The sequence below is a fragment of the Lissotriton helveticus genome, chromosome 7 (genome assembly GCF_964261635.1).
Source record: "Lissotriton helveticus chromosome 7, aLisHel1.1, whole genome shotgun sequence".
Lineage (NCBI taxonomy): Eukaryota > Metazoa > Chordata > Amphibia > Caudata > Salamandridae > Lissotriton > Lissotriton helveticus.
In genome coordinates, this window is record NC_136068.1 from 1,926,471,988 (window position 1) to 1,926,492,767 (window position 20,780).

At 44.3% G+C, this 20,780-nt stretch overlaps 1 protein-coding gene across 2 annotated transcripts in view; it reads right to left on the reverse strand.

Moving 5' to 3' along the window:
* The window catches only part of LOC144767882 (sulfotransferase 6B1-like), a 118,949-nt gene that overhangs the window by 51,650 nt on the left and 46,519 nt on the right, over positions 1 to 20,780 (reverse strand). For both annotated transcript variants that reach the window (XM_078651235.1, XM_078651236.1), the window contains one exon: positions 3,200 to 3,326. In XM_078651235.1, the coding sequence (XP_078507361.1) occupies positions 3,200 to 3,326 (127 nt within the window). The remainder of the gene's footprint in view (positions 1 to 3,199; positions 3,327 to 20,780) is intronic.

Genomic DNA, 20,780 nt, shown 5'->3' on the forward strand with positions numbered 1-20,780 from the left:
TTTAAGGGACCTCAACAGGAATATTTGGGTTGACCGAAAACCGTTCCTAACATTTGAGAAAGGTTGTCAACAAAGTCTGGAGGAAAGGTGTTCAGTGTGGTTGATATGTCGGCGGCGTATCACTAGGTCAAATTGCATAAGGACTCCAGGCACCTGACATCCTTTGTTACCCCATTGGGTGCATTCCGTTATTTACAAATGCCGTTTTGGCTGACATCAGCGAAAGCAGTGTTTCAGATGGTGATGAAACAGGTTTTTGAAGGCATGGAAAATGTGTGGTATTTTCAAGATGTTGTAATGATAGCTGGAACGGATGAGTTGCATCATGATGAGTTGCTTGAATAAGTGATGAAATGTCTGGGTTGACTGTTAAACAAGAAAAGTGTCAGTTCAGAAAGAAACGTGTCATGTATCTTGGACATGAGATATCAAGTGAACAGATACAACCATTGTGCATATCACCACTACATGTACATGCTTCGCTTACCTCACACCCAAACCCCATATCACCTGACTGCCACCCTGCTGGTATCAGTGTGGCCCTCAGTCACACCACAGACCATACTTTGTGGCCCATGGGAAAATGTCTGTGAGTACCCATGCTCTATAGGGAAAGGAAAAATACCTCATGCGATGTCTCATAGGCGTGGCTCCATGTGTTGGTATTAGCTGGTGTCCAAAACCTTTGCATCTCCTTACCATGACTCTAAAGACACCCTTGTATTTATCCTTTAACTCTGTAACATCTGAATGCACTGTGGCCTGTGCACGCTCCATTCTATTAACTATAACTTCCTTCGCAAAACAACACCTATGGGAGGGGCAGCCTTGGGACCCAATCTACTCCCTGTTTCCAGTTAGTGTGGCCAGTACAAAAGAAGGCCACATTGCCTGCTGCATAGATTTTCTGCTGAGTTCTATATCACAGAGATGCCAGAGATGTCCTAAATGTTGATTTGTGGCCATTGTAACCATCTGGGAAAATATTAGTAGGAAGTTACTTATTCCCCAACACCTGGAGTTCCACTTATAGGGCTACATGTAGGTAGCTTTATTCTTGTTGCAAATGGCCAGATTCGCAGGATTGGGCCATTTGCAACCTGAAACTGGAAATAAACCTTCTACTGTGTACCAAACCGTATTTTTCTATTTGGTATTAAAATGAGGTGTGTTAAGGGCGTCCATTCCTAATAGCGACTTGCTTTGGTATTTACAATTGTTTTGTAACCAAAATGCAGTAGCAAAACATTTGCATTTTACCACCAACTTGAAGTTGGTGGTAACCCATTCGGAAATTGAAAGGGGTCCCCAGATGGGCCTTTCTCCTTTGTGAATGGTAGCGAAAATGTTTTCAAGGGCAGGCAGTGGTCCCACGGACCACTCCCTACTCTTTACATTTTAAACTGAAACATTTCATTTTTCTTTTTGAAAAGCCAAATAGGCTGCATTAAAAAAATGTTGCTTTATTTAAAATCAAACACAGATATGGTGGTCTGCTGGCTCCAGGAGGCCGCCATCCCTGTGTTTTCTGTAATTCCAACGGGTCTCAAATTGTGGCCTACCTCATGAATATTGATGAGGTAGCTCTATTGTGACACCATTAGAAATTGCTAACTGTGTCAAAGACTCATTAGTACATAGGTGGTTGCAATTAGGGCTGGACTGAGAACTCAAAGCAGCCCTGGCTATTTTGTCACACCAGCCGCTGGATGAAGGGTGGGCGCAAGTGGGAAGCACCGCTGCTTTTATTACTGACCACCGATATTGTAACACTGCTGCAAAACTGGCCCCCAGCAACAAAACCGTCCCCCATGTCTGCAACTCCGTCCAACACCCTTCCAGCCTTCTGGGGAATTGTTTGCAATAATGGAGAATCGCAAAAATCCACCATTGTCTGGGATGAAAGGAACAGCCACATACAACTCTGAGTTCACAGGTTCCTCATATTCCCTCATGTTTTCCATGAAGTAAAGTGAGGGATACTTTCCTACCTAGTGCCGTGCACCACGACAGGTGCACCTCTGGACCATTACAAGGCACGGTGCTCCATTTTGATGCTCCTACCTGTTTCCGAAAAGTGCATCAGTAAAGCACCAGATTCAAGCTATCCTGGCTGATGAGAGGTGAAACTTTGACACCGTTCCTAGGATGCTTGTTTCCAGTCCAGGGAGGATCTGGCCTGGCAGTTCGGGCTGGACTGTTCCCATTGGGTGCAGGGTCAAGACTAATTTGCATATGGCTGGGTCCAAACTGGAATGGCATGGTGAGCAAAAAAACAATAGATTTTAACCCAGATCTGTGACTGGGGGTGAATGTTCGATTGATTCAGCATTCCGTCCATCATCTGTTCTTTTTACATTTGTCACCCTAAGCGGGAAGGGTGTGCCCAGACGTGTGTCCCGTGCTCGCTACACCACCAGATTCAAGCTAACCAAACTGGAATAACGTGGCGTGGTGTTAAAAAAAGGATGGATTTAACACAGACCTTTGAGTGGGGGTGAATGTTCGATTCATTCAACATTTCATCCATCATCTGTTCTTTTTACACCTAAATATGAGAAGGCATGTCCCCCGCTCTAATGCAGAAAATCTTAGGGATCTTAGCCTACAGATGAATTTCTAGAGGGGACGCAAATGCTACTTCAAGTCCAGATGTAGCCTGCACCTGTATGATGAAGTGCCTTGTGGACCAGAACTAGTGTTTTAAACAGTATCCTCTTCCTTATTGGGGGCAGTGGAGGGTGTGTAGGTGTGGGGGACACATGCATTCTCGGAGGTAGGCAAAGGAGTTACCTGCTGCCATGTTCAGGAGCAATTGAAGTCTGTGGATCAGGTAGTCGGGAAGTCCCAAATACAGGGCATTTCTATAGTTCAACCTCAAGGCGAATAGTGCCCGGACAAAAGACTTCCTTGCAGGGAATGAAAGGAAACGCAAGAACTTTTTTAGTATGTGCAGTAGCCCAAAACATGTGCCTACCTCAGACATGCCACATTCCTACTGCAGCATTCCCACTCTTTATCCAACTGATGTAACATGACCAAGACACTGCACGTTTCATGGTAATAAACAAGGAAGAAGGCTGTGATGCTCCTCCACAGCGGAACGCGCCCTTCAACATGGCGGCCCACTGGAGACGCGCGCCATTGACAACAAGGTTTTCAAACACTCATCAGCTATTCTTGAGAAAAAGAAACTTACCTTTTCCGGTCATGAAGTTCTTGAAACACTCATCCCAGGAGCTGTAGCTGGGAAGGACAGACATAGTATTATAGAAGTGGAACAGCGACACTGCTGTATCTTTGGGATTTCGATACACCACCAGAGTCTGTTGGGAAGAATCAAACAGTGTAAACAAGAGCATGATAAAGAGATTTCAATTCTGTAATTTTTTAAGAAGGCTGACTAGTAAAAATTAAATAATGCACATATAAAGATCACACTGCTAGACCCAGTCATAACAGAACTACACTCGGTAGGTAACATTCACCTCTCTTCATTAAACTGCTGTATCAGTGGAATAGGTTTACACAAAGCATACTTGTACTGAGTCCATGGCCTGCATAGCATTGGACCAAACCACCCTTCGCAGGATGTTGAATGTTTTTTTTTCTACGCTGCATTAGAGAGGGGAGATGGGGCAAGGCCGGCGATGGCAGTTGGCCATAATGTGTCCCAGCTGAACCCAGACCTGAACCAGAGACAGACCTTTGACTCAAGTCAGGCTGGGACATTCATTGGCTCTCCCATCAATACTCAGTCTCAAAAAGCAGCCCTATCCCATGGGAATCACAAACTGTGGCTTTACACAGCACAGGTGTTCCCAGGGGACACTGCACTTACAAGCTCACCCCAACAAAGCATGGGTGTCCCTCAGGTTACTTAGAATATATTTATAGACGTTGGCATCACAAAGCGATGCTATCCCTCAGCTTACACAGATTTTAAAGAGCATAAATGTATTAAGTGTATACAGGTCTCAGCATAAAAGAGCAGAGATACACCTCTGGTTCACAAATTGCACAGAATCAGTCCTCGCACAGCATACCTTGCGTGCCTGGTAATGGTACACCCCAGGTGCACCTTGTGAGTGCACTTGAGAATCTTAAGACTTAAACTCTCCAGAGGAATCATCCAGTCATCCTGAATTAAATGCCATTCTCAACAGAAAGCTCCTCTACAACCTTTACAGAGGCTTGAAGACTCACATGCAAACTCTTGATTTTAGGTCAACCTCTTTTGACAAAAGGCAATCATTCCACTCCAGATCAATACATATAGAGACCCCTTCAAGGTCCACTGCAGCTGAAAGACAATCTTTTAATTCATCATTTTAAAACGCTTCACCATCATCCTACATAGGAAATGCTGAGAAGTAGCCTGCCCTGCCTTTTATCCCTCAGGTATGTAAACAACAAATTGATATTGCAAAACCCTAGAGGCTAATGTGGCAATCCTAGGGATAGAGTTACGTGTCTTCCCACCATTCAATGTATATGTATATATCAGTGGCTTGTGGTCAGTCCTCAAAATGACATTTCTGTTTTTCTGCACCATACATAACAGCTACATTTATCCAAAGCACAACCACAATCCATTGGTTACTTGTCAATTACCAAATAATGTAACTTTCCCTCTATTAAAGAATTTAAATCATAATGCATCGTCACCCCTTGCTCATCCGTTCCATTAGTAAAGAGTGCACTCAGACCATAGTTGCTTGCATGCGCTGTAATGATACATGATTTCAAAGGATCATAGGGTAACAATGCACAAGCATCTGCTATTTGCCCCTTAATCTATTGAAATGCCTTGTAACAATCTGAATCCCACACAAACAGAACTCTTTTCTTAATTACTGAAACATCTCATTTAGGAGTCATAGCCAGATATAAAATGTGAATAAAACTCTAAAAATTCCATAAATGCTTTCAAACCATGTTTGTCTTTGGTTGGATGAGTCTCCTTAACAGCTTTGATAAGACCAGGTTGTAGTTCACACCACCTTTCATCATATTCTTCTTTTGACTACTTTTGGAAAATGCCAAGGAACATGTACAGAATAGTATCATGTGCCTCACTGTTTGAAGCATAAATCAAAACATCATTCTGAAATACAGCCACACCTTACATATCCTTGAGCATATGATACATAATCTGCTGAAAAAGAGAGGCTGTCCAAGCTAATCCATATGGCATTCAACAGTACTGGAAAGCCCCAATAGGTGAAATCAATGTAGTCAAATGTCTTGAATCTGTGTTCAAAACTTCTTGTTGGTAAGCTGTGAGATCTGTATTGGTGAACCACGGCACCACCCTTCATTATTTTTAGCAAGGGATATGCCTCTACCCAAATTTCCTTTTTCGAGTTAAGCAGGTTAACACACTCTCTCAGTTCTCCACTGTGCTTGCAAGCTACAACCAAAGGTGAGAAACAAAAGGAAGATTCTATTGGTTCAATGTTGGCCCAAGACAAAATATATGCAATTCTTTTTCAAGATCCTTTATGATACTGAAAGGTATACCTCAAAGTTTGTATTTGATAGGAATTGCCCCTTGTGTGACCCTGTCTTCTGTTTAAAACCTTCGATTCTTCCCAGTTCTCCAGAAAAGTCTCTGGGATATCTTACCATTAATACCCCTTAAACAGTACTTACTTTTTGGCACCATATCAAAAAGACCTAGGTGAAACCAACCTAAAATGTTCACCCTGTTAGTGGCCACATACATCTTTCCTTGCATTCCTCTACCCTTGAATTTAAGGATGTCTTTAAAATGTTCCAATAGGCCAATTTTCAGTCCCTCACATGATATGGGACCCTACTTTACCTTTTTCCCCAATGTTTTCGAAAAGCTCCCTTATTATCATGGTGATCCTTGCCTCTGATTCTATCGATAGGTGCAGGATCCTATCCGCCACCCCAACATCTATGTATGTTTTTACACAGTCAACAGGGTTGTTTTCCCATTTGAAACCACTAGAACCATATCATGCATTCCTTCTTGTAAATATGTAATATGATCACCGTCATCCCCTTATTGTTGTGCAACATTAGCAACGTTGTCACCACTCTATTTGGCACTCTAGCATCTTTGGCAAAATGACCCTCACATTTTTTGTGGGTCACAACTTCACTCATTTCTCATGACTTTGATTATTACATACATTTATTTGTTTTAAATATTTTTCAATGGACGTTTTTCCCTTGATCTCAATTCTCTTGGTAATCTGTCCCTTTCTTGCTTAACTACACAGATTGACTCTAACCTGGAATTGTTCAGTTCTCTTACTCAACCTGGAAAGGTTTCTATATTTTTAGCCATTTTTGTTGTTTCTTCCAAAGATGTATTAACTAAAGAGAGCATTTTTTGCTTTATTCCTTTGACCCATAGGTCACAAAGGAGTTGATCAGGGAAACCTTCATATTCACAATCTGCTACAAGTCTCAGTAATGTAGTGACATATGAATCAATATTTCCTCCTTGTCTCTGAACCGCAATACCGGGTTGGATGCCAAAGCGTCTTTCTAGCTTCTTAAATACTTCTTGGTATTCATTTTAAAGTTCACATTCAGCTAATTCAATGTTTGGTAGATGTTTGAAAATCATCCTTTCCTCAAATCCCAACAAATTGGAAAGAAGGAATTTCTTTCCTTCGGATCTCAATCTTGAAGTACCCATTGCTCCCAAATGAGTTTTAAAAGTTCATACTACTGTCTACAGTGAAATTGGTGGATCTAAGGAATTTCCAAAAATGGAAGCGGTGGATTTACTGATTCCATGACAGAAAAAATAAGGAGTAGATGTGAGAATCAAGATTAAAATTGCAATCCTAAATTGAAATTATAAATGCCTGAGAACCAAGGAAAGAGTAATACCAGACAAACAATGGCAAACACACAGATGGCAGAGGAATGTATCACAGTCCAGGTAAAATAACTTGTGTTAAGGATGATCAGTCTGAAACATTGATACTGGTGAACATGTAACAACATAAACACGGATATCACTATTAACTTGGTACAACAGCTCTGTGATTTAATAACCTAAATTGTATTTCAAGATGGCACTCAGCATTGTGATGTGTTTGTCACAATCAGAATTATACATTTCTGGTTCCTTTGGTAGAACTGGAAACTCTTGTTTTCTTTAAAAGGCTAAATACCCACAGAGTGAGCGGCACGGGTTGTGGAGCTGACACGATAGTGCTGTGGTTTGAAATTACAATATATAGGCCTTGGAACCTAAGATGTATTCCAATGAAAGTTGCTGACACTACATGGCCATGTGACATGTATGTCATGTGAGGGACAACGTTTGTACTTCCTGATTTCTGGCTGCGTCGCTGCAGACATTGGCGTTTTGAAATGCAACTAACATTCCATATGCTTTTAGGTGGCCAATGATGGAGCACTTTTCTTCATGCAAATTCTATTAGAATCGAGGTACAAGAAGCAATCTTTGATGCCTGTTTAGTTTTGCATGAGGTTAAGCATCAGAAGCAATACCGTTCAATACTGTGATGCAAATTAAGAACCAGAAGGAAGACAGAGAGTGTTATTTCTAAATCATGAAGGTTTTGTTGTGTAGGAATCTAGGACCCTACTGTAATTTTCCCGATTCATGCCCATATATAGGTATAAATTACCCGATCCTTATATAGGCATGAAATCATTACCATATTTAGACTGAGCCTATGCATCCCAAATACAGCATGGCTACTTCCACTAAGTTCCAAGAATCAACAACGATTTCTTAGAAAAACCCGCCTTCAGCAGCTAGGCACTTCCCCTTGCCTGAATACTAATTTATCTAGGAAATCATGGAGTTTTCAAAGAACTGAGTCTTTGATGACATTATTATGTTCAATCATACATCAAACTCGGCACATTCAAGGTATAAATATGCCTACATTTGCCCAGACAAACACACGGTGGTTTGGAGAAGTTCGACAATCTACTTGCACGACTCGCCCTGCAGCAGCAAGTGCCGAAGGAAGCCGACCCTCCAGCTGACGCACTGAGAGACTCTGTCTTTTCTCCTGCCGAGAAATCCAGCTCCAGTGTTTCCAGCCTACCCTTGCGGGTTGCTGGGAAATCGAGTCCGGAGAGAGAGATTCAAGACCTCCTTCATTCTAAAACCAAGGTACGAAGCTGATTAGACCCTTAGAGAATTCTTCGAATAGATTCTTGGCAAAGAATACTAAAACTTAAGCTACACCTCACTTACTTCTTCCCTTGTACTAGACTTAGGTTAGGTACACCGGGGTAGGCGTATTTTAGAAGCACCAGTTGAGTACTTTTTGTCATTCTTCATCACTGTATGTATTTATTTATTATATGTTATTTTATATGGCTTAGAAACCATACCATGCTTTTACAGTACTACTTTATAATACTTTTCGTATTATATGCATTGTACTTTATAACCAGTATTACGATTGTAGCAGTACATTTCTCATGCTTGAGAAAGAAGACTGTTTCTCTATTTCTCAGCACCTCTGGTGAAACGAAGCATGCACAATTGATTGAGTAAAATAGCCATCTATTGTTTCCGCGACTCTAGAGATTGATTTCTTATTCTTGGGAAACAAAGTTGTCATGTTTATGCGGTCGTCAGAAACTAATCCCTTCTTGTGAATTCGAGAAAGTTTCTAGTGACCTCTGAGCTAGCTGGCACTCACAATTAAGTTTAATATATTCGGTAGAGACCTAGTCGACCTCAGTCCTACTTCTAAACTACAGGATATATTATTCCAATGCGCAGAGCCTATTGGGAATATAGGAACTAAACTACAGTTTATTAAAGGAATAGCAAAGTTAAAAATTCAAATGCTCAAATCCGTTATAAATCAATAATTGATGGCTGTATTAGTCAATATGAACCTCAAAGAAATTCAAAATCATTGAAGCAAAGTGAACTATCACAAAGTTGTCTCAAAATAAAGTCAAGCAAAATGAGTTGTCCCATTAACAGAGTACCCCGTACCTGCCCTAGCGAGGTAAATGTCAGGGTAGTTCTAGACAGAAGACAGTACAATGAGGTTCTGCTGAAAATTCTTTGAAAGTCATCTGAGAAAGTGTCTGAACTATCTCCTACTCAATATTAAATCACACAATTCTAACACTTGATACACGTACACATAGTGCCAGGACAACCCAGGGTAACTGTGCGCTCTATAAGGGCGAATAACATAACATAACATGATTCCCACACAAACGGACAATCAGTTTAAGATACCACACAATGCGGTCACTCAGTGCAAACAATGCTGATAGCCACTATACCTTGTACATCTGCAATTGTTGAATGTTGGCGGGCCAGCGTCCCCAGTAGGGGGGGGCACGGTTAGCCATCTCTGAGAGTAGGGGGATTGCCCCAGGGAGTGGAATGGTGTTGGCATTGGAGGAAGGAGAGAGGGCTTTGCATTCCATAGGGCCCTGGGGGTGTGTAGTCCCTGTCAATGCACTTAGAGGGGGTGCGGAAAAAGTCACAGAGGTCCATGGTGCAGAGAGGGGCTGATACGTGTACGTGTCTGAGGGGGAGGGCGGAAGTGTGAGAGGGTGGAGGGCAGGAGTGGGAAAGATGGAAGATTAAAGACCGGGGAGGAGGAGATTGTAGGTGTGGAGAGGGATAAAAGAGTGACACGAGAAAGAGATGGGTGCGGGAGCTAGACAGCGGGGAAAAAGAGGGTGGGGAGGGGGACCGTGGGAAGGGAGGGAGGGTAGGGGAAGAAAGGGGAAGCAGGGTGAGGGGAGAGGGGGTAGGGCTAGGAGGATGTTTGGCCTAGGTCAAGGGCTCACAGCATCTCTCCAAGAAGGGCCATCATGGTCCGCAGGTATTTGGGCCTCTTCGCTCGGGAATTGAGGGGTGCAGGGGGGGGCACATTTTAGGGATTGTCTCGTAGGAAGGGTGCCCATGTCCGCCTGAACATCTCTGATTGGTCCTGCAGGTTGTAGATAACATGTTTGTACGTCAATGTCAGCGACTGGCATTTTCTTCTTTTTAGCGGCTACAACAGCTTTTGAACCCCTGTCACGTCTATCTTTTTGCATCTCACATCAACAGCAGGTCCCTCTCTTCTTCAGTTGGAGGCCGAACGCTCTGGCCCTCGCGATAATGCTTTTCTCCAAGATTGGAGCAAGTGTCTAATAGACACCTTTCCACATTTTGTGATGATTCAATGAATAGCTGCTCGGGTGAGGAGGCAGAAAGCGAGGTTGGTTGTAGTGACTCCATTCTGGTTAGCAGAGTTGTAGGTCCCGACCCTGATGGATCTTTTGTGCGTCTCTCCGTCAGGCTTCCTTACTTTCCAAGGCTTCTAATGAATCCAGTTGGGGGTACTTCATCCTCTTGTTCTGCAAGGCTCTCTTGAATTGATGGCGTGGTGAATTCCAGGTGTCACTGGCGACTGCCTGGTCTTTCAGAGCTCGCTGGGTTCTTCATTTATCAACCGTGGTCTTCTGGATCCCACAAATGGTATGCTTCAGCATGGCATCGATGGGTCAGTTGGTGTGATTGATAGCATGTTGATCCTGTGTGATTAATTTCCTTCCCTCTCTAGCAGCTGATGATATGGCGTATAGGCCGGTGAATAACTTTCACTCAGCCATTTTGGCTGGTTGTGTGTTGTCCAATGCCTTCAGGCTTAGGCATCTGCTACGCATCATTATTGACATAATCCCGGGAGTCACTTGTTTGTTCTGCAGAAACCCTTTGCTCCATGTCGGTCTGGCAAGTTAACCCTCTTGCCAGGCCCAAATCTTAATTTGTAATACATACAAGTCACCCATAAGGTAGGTCATTGACTGCCCAATGGCAGGGTGAAGTGTATTTAAAAAGTGGGGCATGTAAAGTTACGTTTTACATGTCCTAGTAGTGAAAAACTCTTACATATGTTTTTCACTACTGCAAGGCCTATCTTTCCCATTGGATAACATTGGGATTAGCTACTTACATTTTTAGAAGTGTCATTTCAATCTGAAAAACATTGAATCTCCAAGTTTGGTGTCTCTGATTTCAAATTGTAATTCTGAAAATGTCACTTTTAGAAAGTTCACATTTTTCTTACTTTAGCCATTTGGCACCTGCTGCCTGTCTCTGAATAAACGTTTGGGGTGGGTAACAGCTGGGCTTTGTGCATTACCTCTAGACAGCTTCACACTAAAGGATCTTTGAGGTGACTTGATGAGCAATCGACGATCTGATGGTCCATCCTCGGTAGGAGAGTAGGGAGGAGCTGGACACAGCCTCACACTTAAACCTGAATAGGCTATGCCCTGCCCCCCCACACAAAGGGCTGTATTACCCCTGTACAGCCATGGCCGGTGGTAGGTGTAACTGCAGGGCGGTGACGTAGGGAGGGGGAGGGGCAGGGTGGGGGTTTGTAATGTATGGATTACGGACTTTAACAGGTAAGTAAACATATAAATTAATAAAACGAATTTTGTTGTGTGCGCTGCATCACCAAATGCGATTCAGTGCGCGCAACGAAATTCGTTTTATTTATTTATATGTTTACTTACCTGTTAAAGTCTGTAATCCATACATTACAACCCCCCACCCTGCCCCTCCCCCTCTCTACGTCACTGCCCTGCAGTTACACCTACCACCGGCCATGGCTGCCCCTGTAGTGGGTCTGGAGCCAGGGCAGGGACTCAAGGGCTAGCTGGCTGGCTGGCATCCTGATTGAAGTCTCAGGGACATAAAAGATTTCAAATCATTCTGCTCCTGCACCTGGACTCTGCCATCTGTAAGACTGCCCTGTCAAGTAGAGCCACCCCAGTCATGGACCCTTGGAAGTGAGCCTAAGGTGGACTCACACATCCTCTAGTGTGTAAGCAGAATCGATGCAGTGGGGCTGTTACAGGAACAGGATTGGGGCATCACATTCGGAACCAACGCATCGCATTCAGAACGATGCTTCATAACCAACGCATTGCCACCACAGTGTGGAGAAGATTGATGCATCGCCTCAACTGCGTGAAGAAACCTGGCACATCGCTTCGGAACCAGCGCATTACCCTCGGAAGCGACGTATAGCAGCAATTGTGTGGAGAAAATTGACTCATCTGCTCAACTGCTCAGGAGGAACACCGACGCATCGCTCAGCTGCACCCCGCTTCTTTGTCGACGCAACCAGGATTAAGGTCATTTTGTTCAGCTGGCCTCACCGGATCCCTGTATTTGGCCCATGCTCCATCACGGTCGACCAGAACTCTTGACTATGTCCTGGTCTTCCACGGACAGATATTCTATTTAAGCGCTTATTGATTCTAAGCTTGATTTTACAGTTTATTCTTTGAAATTCATATCTCAAGTTCTATTGATTGGATTTTTGTCGTTTTGGTCTTGTTTTATTTATGAAATGAAGCTCTTTTTTCTAATATTGTGTGGAGTCTTTTTGTGATGTTGTCACTGTTTGAAGTGTTGCACAAATACTGTACACATTTCATCTGAAGTTAAACCTGACTGCTCTGTGCCAAGCTGCCAGGGGGTAAGCACAGGTTCATTTAGGGTGCGTTTGTGACTTACCCTGACTAGGACTGTCGTTCTTGCTTGCTCAGGGTGCATACCTCTGCCAACCAGAAACCCAATTTCTAACAACAATGCACTATAGACAGGACTTGTAGAATTATGCGATTTTGTGGATGCAGCATTTTCCGCATAATTATGGGCATGCTATATTTTCATATAATCCATCACCTGCTGCATAATCTACAGATCACAACACTGTGACAACTGCTTTCCAAAAGTTGATTGGTCACCTTACTGTTGGTTTTTACTGTATTTGGGTGTTAAACAGGTACTAATGAGGTCAAAGTGTAGCCCTGATACTGTTAATATGTGTAAAAATTACAAATAATGTGGTAATACTATCAAACAATGTTCCACATTATGCAGAATAATTTACCTTTTCTTCCTGAATAATTTACTAAACTCTGCCGTATAATTTGGCCCTCCTCTGCCGCATAATTCCAGTTGTCCTGTTTAAAGAAAAACCTTTTCTTTTTTTTAAAATGTCCTCCCAGCAAATAAACTGAAAAGACAGTTAAATGATGAAGCAATGGAGTGATACAGAGGAGCAAGCAGGTGACTCAAAGGGCGTTTACAATTTTGAAAGCATTATGCAAGAGTTACTGGCAAAGATGATCAAAATTGTGTAATATCACCTCCTACACGCCGAATTTAATTTTCGTATGTTCCGGTCTGGTGCGAGCAGATATTCCATTTAACAGTGTAATTATTACAAAGCACAATTTTACAGTTTATTCTTAAAAATTCACATCTCAACTTCTATTAATTGGATTTTTGTCGTTTTGGTCTTGTTTTATTTATAAAATTAAGCTCTATGGTTCTACCATGGTGTGGAGTATCTTTGTGTGTTGTCACTGTGTTACTGTTTGAAGTGTTGCACAAACACTGTACACATTTCATCTGAAGTTAAACCTGACTGCTCTGTGCCAAGCTACGAGGGGGTGAGCACAGGTTAATTTAGAGTGTGTTTGTGACTTACCCTGACTGGGACTGCGGTTACTGCTTGGTCAGGGTGCATACCTCTGCCAACCAGAAACCCAATTTCTAACAATAGTGTATTATAGGCAGGACTAGTGGAGTTATGCGATTTTGTGGATGCAGCATTTTCCGCATAGTTCTAGACATGCTCTATTTGCCCTATGATCCATCACCTGCTGCATAATCTGCAGATTTTCACAAACATTTTCTAAAAACGCAGTGAAAATCGCTGTTCCAAAGGTTGATTGGTCACCTTACTGTTGGTTTTTGCTGTATTTGGGTGTCAAAGAGGTACTGATGAGGTCAAACCGTAGCCCTGATACTGTTCATATGTGTAAAGAAATGACAGAATAATGTGGTAATACTATCATAAAATGTGCCAAATTATGCAGAATAATTGACCATTTCTTACTGAAAAATGTACTAAACCCTGCCGTATAATTTGGTCCTTCTCTGCCACATAATTCCAGCAGCCCTGATAATAGGAAAACCTTTTTTTTCTTTAAATGTTCTTATGGCAAAGAAACTGAAAAAGCAACTAAACGATGAAGGACTGTAGGGATGAAAGAGGAGCAAGCAGGAGACTTAAAAGGGCGTTTACAATTTTGAAAGCTGTCATGAAAGAGTTACTGGCGAAGATGATCAAAATTGTGTAATAACCCCTCCTACACGCTGAATTTAATTTCTGTATTTTTGTCCTCGTGAGAAGTATGATGTTTTGGCAGAAAGGCAATATTCTCCTGCAGGGGTGCAAGGCCTGCAGGAGAAGATTGCTAGTTTTATTGTCACATTTCGCATGTTATATATACAATTTTTCTTTGCGCTGCGACCTCACTCACACTGTATTCTCCATCACTTGTGGATTTAGTATATCCTGGTAGAGTAGACACCAAAACATCCCTGAGCTCCTAATTCTCAGAGAGGGGGTTGTAGACCTCAAAGGAACTAGGTTTTTCCTTTGAGAGGAGAATCCCAAATGATGAAGCATGTCACCTCTGGTGAGGGATTTCGTCCTGAAAAGGGAATCTCCCACGGCTAGGTCTGTGTGTTATAGTATGTGGCTTTTCTATACTCCTTTATCTTCACAAAACATTTCTCTTGCTTAGAATAGACCCAAGGATTTTACACTTGTTTTTGTCACATACTATTGGGGATATAATCTTATGCAGGTTTTTAAATTTCCCTAGTACCCTCCAGCTTTAATTTGTGGTTGTGTTAGTATTGTGATTGTTAGCCTAGTTTCCCATTAGTTTAAAATGGAGAGGTGAAGTTTAGTATGTATGAACCCACAGTGTCATAACACATCTTTCTATGAAAGTGGTTTTGTCACAGTGTGTTCAGAAACCACTCTTTTAGAAATTGGCTGAGTTTTGTGTTTTAAGCATTTCTAGGTGTCTCTGCTGAATGTGGATTGACTGTCTGGATCTGAGAGGTGAGAGGAACTGGGAGAGGATTTGACCCAGGGAGGGGTTGAGAAGGCACCAGCTGTCCTGCATCTGGAGAGTAGGGGGAGGAGAAGCCCGAGAGGTGAAGAGTCCTGGGTTGCTGCTATAAAACAATTGACCCATCTCCTGCTGAGTGATTAATGATCCAGACCCCCAGTATCAAAGGGAGAAAGGTGACACTGGGAGGGAGACACCCAGAACTGATTTAGACAGAGGTCAGGTACCCCTGATCACAATGAACTTCAAAAACATTTAGGGGTATAACTATGAGAACTGAGACCCCTGAAAGTTGGAATGGAAATGGAATGAGACTGAAAAGGCTTGGACCCATTTCGTGGTCAAGAGGATCCTCTGCTAAGGAAGGAACAACTGAAGAGACTGCTGGGAAGGACCGACCCTTGCTTCATTATCTGGGCTGGTCTGCAGTTTGCTGTTTTAACTAAGGAAGAGGCTATTGGGACTGTGCTTTGTTCCCTGGGTCCCCCTGCTTGAAGAAGACTGTGCTTTGTGCTGTGTCTTGTTACCCCAAGGGCCCAAGGTGAGATGGCTCCCTGTTTGGAAACAGGAACAAAAAAGTTACCAGAGAAATTTCAAGTGACGCGGTGGGCGCATGTTGTGGCAGCTTGAGACCCTCAGAAGATGTGCCCTGTGATCTTGGACACACAGAAGAGAAGTGAGACTCAGACACGCTGGGTGCGTGTGGTGGTGCACAGGAGACGTTGGTGAAGAGTGCCTGGTCAACGTGTGTATCGAAGGTGAAGTGAGTCTCAGACACGCTGGGTTTGTGTCGTGGTGCACCCCAGGCGTTAGTGAAGAGCGCCTGGTCAGCATGCGCATCGGAGGTGAAGTGAGACTCGGACCGCAAGGTGCGTGTCGTGGTGCGGCCAAAGTCGTTGGTGAAGAACGCCTGTATATCGGGGCACCGGAGTTGGAGTAAGTCTCAGTGAAGCAGTGTGCGTGCTTTGGTGCAACTTGGGACTGTGGAGGTGAACGGCTGATCATTGTGTGCACCGGAAAAAAAGTGAGTCTCTGCAGCGCGGTGTGCGTGTCTTGGTGCCAACTGAGACCGCAGGAAGGAGTACCTGGTGAACCTGCACTCGGAGTCGACATGAAGTCCCATCAGCGTTGTGTGTGTGGCTTCGTGCCAGAGGAGACCCGGATGGTGCTGTGGTGAACATGCACCCAGATAACGTAATCTCAGAGGCGTGGGGTACGTTTGCCCTGCGGCCGCCTGAGATCTTCCTAACTGTCGCAGACTGGCAGCCCCGGAGGAGCTGAGCTGCCAGGCTCAGCCGCTGAGGACCATTGAGAAAGTTCTGCAGAGAAGGCCCAGTTCACTGAAGGAGGAGAGGAGAGTGGGGCCGCGCCCCCAGGTAACATGGATCACTACCTGGGCGGGGTGCGGGCTCGGAGAGACACTCTCTCTGCCTCTCAGTCCTTCTGGTGATGTGAGCCTTTGCTTCCACTCAGATTCGAGCCCGTACTGACCAAAGGAGTGGCAGTACTGGGGCCCGAGTGAGAAGCTGTACTTTATGTCATCGTTGATAAGTGTGGGGGGCAACTGTTATTGAAGAGACTGATTGTCGTAATACACATTGCCAATATTGCTTCTAACGAACTGCCGGACTTTCTTATGATGCCTGACATTATTTCTGCATAACGAAGTACATGATTGTAGCACTACGCATTGCATTATGTCTCCATTGCAAAGTACATGATTGTAACCATGCATTGCATTATTCCTTAATTGCAAAGTATATGATTGTAGCGGTGCTCATTGTATTATTTCTTCATTGCAAAGTACGTGATTGGGGTGTGACGCATTGCATTATTCCTTCATTGCGCAGTACATGATTGTAGCGGTGCGCATTGCATTACTTCTCCCATTGCAAGGTCCTGGGGTGTATCGTTACGCATTGTATTATTTCTCCTTTGCCCAGCACAGGATTGTATCGTTACGCAGTGCACTATTGTTTGTCCATTGCAAAGTGTGTAATTCCAGCATTGCGACCAGCATAGCATTTTGAAAGCGGTGGTTGGGATTTGAAGCTAGCAGCCAGCCGGAATGGGTAATAAATATTACCCTTTATTATATGTTGGCTTTTGTATCGTGTGGTCTGATCGTATATCTTTTTATATAAAGTTTATACTCATTTTATCATACTTGTGTGGAGTCCATTTGTGGTGTCACCAATGGGTTGCTGTGAGTGTGATTGCACATACTATACACTCGTGCCTTGGAGACAGGCCTGGCTGCTCATCCCCAGCTTCTAAGGGTGTGAGTAGGGCTATCACAAACGGTGTCCTTTCTTGGCCTAATGTTGAGTAAGGAGTCCCGGGTCTTGCATTTGGTGACAGTGGTGCGGGACTGGGACTCCGGTTTCCAACATGCCCCATCATGTCTGCTGTTAGGATTGGCTTTTTAGCCAGCATTATATTGCATTCTGGGAGTTATAGTTTCACTTTTAACGTTGGCTGGTAAAGTTTATGGTCTATGAGCAATGGTTAGGAAGATGGGATTAAACTACAGTAGCACCTTTCAGCCTGTGAGTCATAACGAGCCGTGATGTATTGAGTTGCATTGTCATGTTTCTATAACTTTCAATAATTAACATTAGTCTCTGCTGTTAAATTTGAAATGGAATTAGGTTTTAGGTGTTAACAAAGGGTTGTGGGGGAGGGGGGTCACTGAGAGGAGAAACACAGATGATGGGCCCTGGAGAACTGGGACTTAGAGTAAGGCTCTGTGATGATGACTGACCTGTTACGACATGGCAGAAGCTGAAGTTGAATTTTTCACACGGATAATGGTAAGAAACTGGAGTATATCAGCAGCAGACACACTGTAAGCGGTGCTGCCCCCACCACCCTTCCTGGGGTAGATCAGCAGTTGTCCGTCGTAGTACAGTTCAAGCTGGTAACTCACATCACTCTACCAGTCTGCAGAATGTATTATCTCTGTCTCTCTCTTGTTGCATCCTCGCTCTTTTCATCCCAGTCATCTTTTCCTCTCTCTATCTCTATCCTCATCTTCCTATTTCTCCTTCGCCGTCACTCTCTTTACCGCCTCTCTCCTACTTATCTGTCTGTTGCCTTCGCCATCCTCTCTTTTTAGATCTTTCTGTCCTCTCTCGTAGCACACAGTCTGTGAGTCCTACCCACATGTTTGGAGCAGCAGGCTCTTAGATTTAGGCCTTTGTTCCTTTTGTATGTGTTTCTTTAGCCTCTCTCTTTTTCTCTCTCTCCTCTCTTTGTATGCTTCTATCTCTTTCCTTGCATTCTTTCCACCCTCTTCCACGTGCCCTTTTCTTTTTCCTTTCCCTTTCTCTAACGCTTTCTCCCAATCATCTCCTCTCTTGACAAGCCGTCCTGTATAAGTTTATCTCTCCTTCTTTAATGTCACTTAGCCCTAGTGACTGTGTTTGACGATTTGAGAATGCGAGCTGACAATGGACAACCGGTCGTATTAGTGCTGCTTGATATGTCAGCAGCATTCGATACGGTGAACCATAGCATTCTGTTAAATAGACTCAGAAACATTGGTGTTAAAGGTCAAGCATTAAGATGGTTTCAGTCCTATCTATCAGACAGAACACAGGCAGTGAGTATTCAACCCTTTACATCTCCAAAGACTTTGGTCCAACACGGGGTTCCACAGAGCTCAGCAATTAGCTCGATTCTATTTAATATATATATCTGAGTCCACTTATTCCTATCATCAAGTCTTATGGAGTAGTATTAGTCAACTATGCGGACGATACACAGCTTGTCTTTTCATTGGAAGGGGATCAAACTATTCCTATGGGCAAATTCCATAAGTGCATTGAAAGTACCACAAATTGGCTTAGAAACAACTGCCTCCAATTCGATGGAGATAAAACTGAAGTTGTTTATTGCACCACGAGTAAAATAGCTCGTCCCCTACCTGTTGACTTCCGGCTTACCCCCCACAGATACTCCATTAATTACAGCAAATACAGTACGTAATCTGGGGGTACTAATGGATAACAATCTTTAACTGGACTCACAAGTAAACAAAACAGAGGGCACCTGCTTTTCCCTGATTAGAGCTTTACGAAAAATTCTCCCACTACTGCCAGTCTCTGCTAAAATAAAAGTAGTAAGGAACGTCATTCTGAGTAGGCTGGACTACTGTAACTCCTTGTATCTTGGAGCAACAAATTCCCTGATACTAAAGTTACAAAGAATCCAAACTATAGCAGCAAAGCAAGCTTTAAACCCGCAGCGCAGGTCCTCTGCATCTCTGGCTCAAAGAGATCTTCATTGGTTGCCGATTAAGCAGAGGATACATTTTAAATCTCTCTTCATTGTTTTTAAAGCAGTACATGGTTTGGGTCCTAGACCACTGCAGAGAAAATTCACGTGGTATACTCCCCCAAGAAACCTCCGCTCATCAACAGCAAATTTGGTCAACACCACAAAATTTAAAAGAGCTAGGACAGGAGGGAGAGCTTTCGGCTCCGTGGCTTCGCGACGGTGGAATGAACTCCCAATCAACATGAGGCAAAGCGAGAACCTGATGCAATTCAGGAAGAAGCTGAAGACTTGGCTGCTCCCGAGGGAGGAGTGATACTTAGATGTAGCGTCTCTGACTCATCTTGTGGCTTTACTCTGACTTCCCTCCCTACCCTTAATCTTTCATCACTCCTGGGTGGCCGATCAACGACACCACATAACAACAAGGTACTCTCCCAGCGCCAGGATACCCGGTGGGTGACAGTGCGCTATACAAATATAGTTTACATTACATTACATTTCTCTCCTCTACTTTTTTTCCAATTTGGTCACCTCGTTTCTCCTTGTTTGTTAGAAAGGCGAACCCGGGGGAGGAAGAAGGTGTCTGACTGACCACCCCTAGGTCTACCCCTCCTTCAGAGAAGGGACTGAGCGATGTAGAGAGGCCTCCGACGGGAGGGCCCTCTCCTAGAATCGTACAGCAGAGTAATCACACCACTACAAATGTACACCACACGTAGATAGGGTTTTCAATCTTTATCGGGCAATCAGGATCGTTTCAATATATACAGCAGGTCCAGGGACCTGGAAAGTCTCGTGGCAAGGGGCGAGGTAGCGGGACAGTCTTATAGATGGTCGGTTGCAAGGGGACCCTACGCACAGCTCTCAATCCTCGAACTGGGGGGTCCCGGAAAGTTGGGCCGCGGCAGCGCCAGCAGGCTCCAAGATGGTTCAGCGAGTGTGGACCGCGGCAGCGCCAGCTGGTTCCAAGATGGTCACAGCAAAGATGGACCGCGGCAGCGCCAGGAGGCTCCAAGATGGTTCAGCGAGTGGGGACCGCGGCAGCGCCAGCAGGTTCCAAGATGGTTACAGCAAAGATGGACCGCAGCAGCGCCAGCAGGCTCCAAGGTGGTTACAGCGAAGATGGACCGCGGCAGCGCCAGCAGGCTCCAAGGTGGTTACAGCAAAGATGGACCGCGGCAGCGCCAGCAGGCTCCAAGGTGGTTACAGCGAAGATGGACCGCGGCAGCGCCAGCAGGCTCCAAGGTGGTTACAGCGAAGATGGACCGCGGTAGCGCCAGCAGGTTCTGGGGAGCAGCAAGGGGAGTTCGTCTCAGGGTCAGCCGCGACAGCGTCAGCAGGGCTTCTTGACTCCGGGATACAACTGCCGTCCTACTCCGGGGCTGGCCCAGATATAGGTCTGGAGTCCTTTGATGTCCGGACCCTCTCGCCTGGGGGTCAGAGGGGCCGGGATGATGGTGTCCAGACACCCAGCAGGGGGTGGAGCCGGAGCCCAGGGAGGCCGGAGGGTGATCGAAACCAGGCATGCGGGGATGATTGGAGAG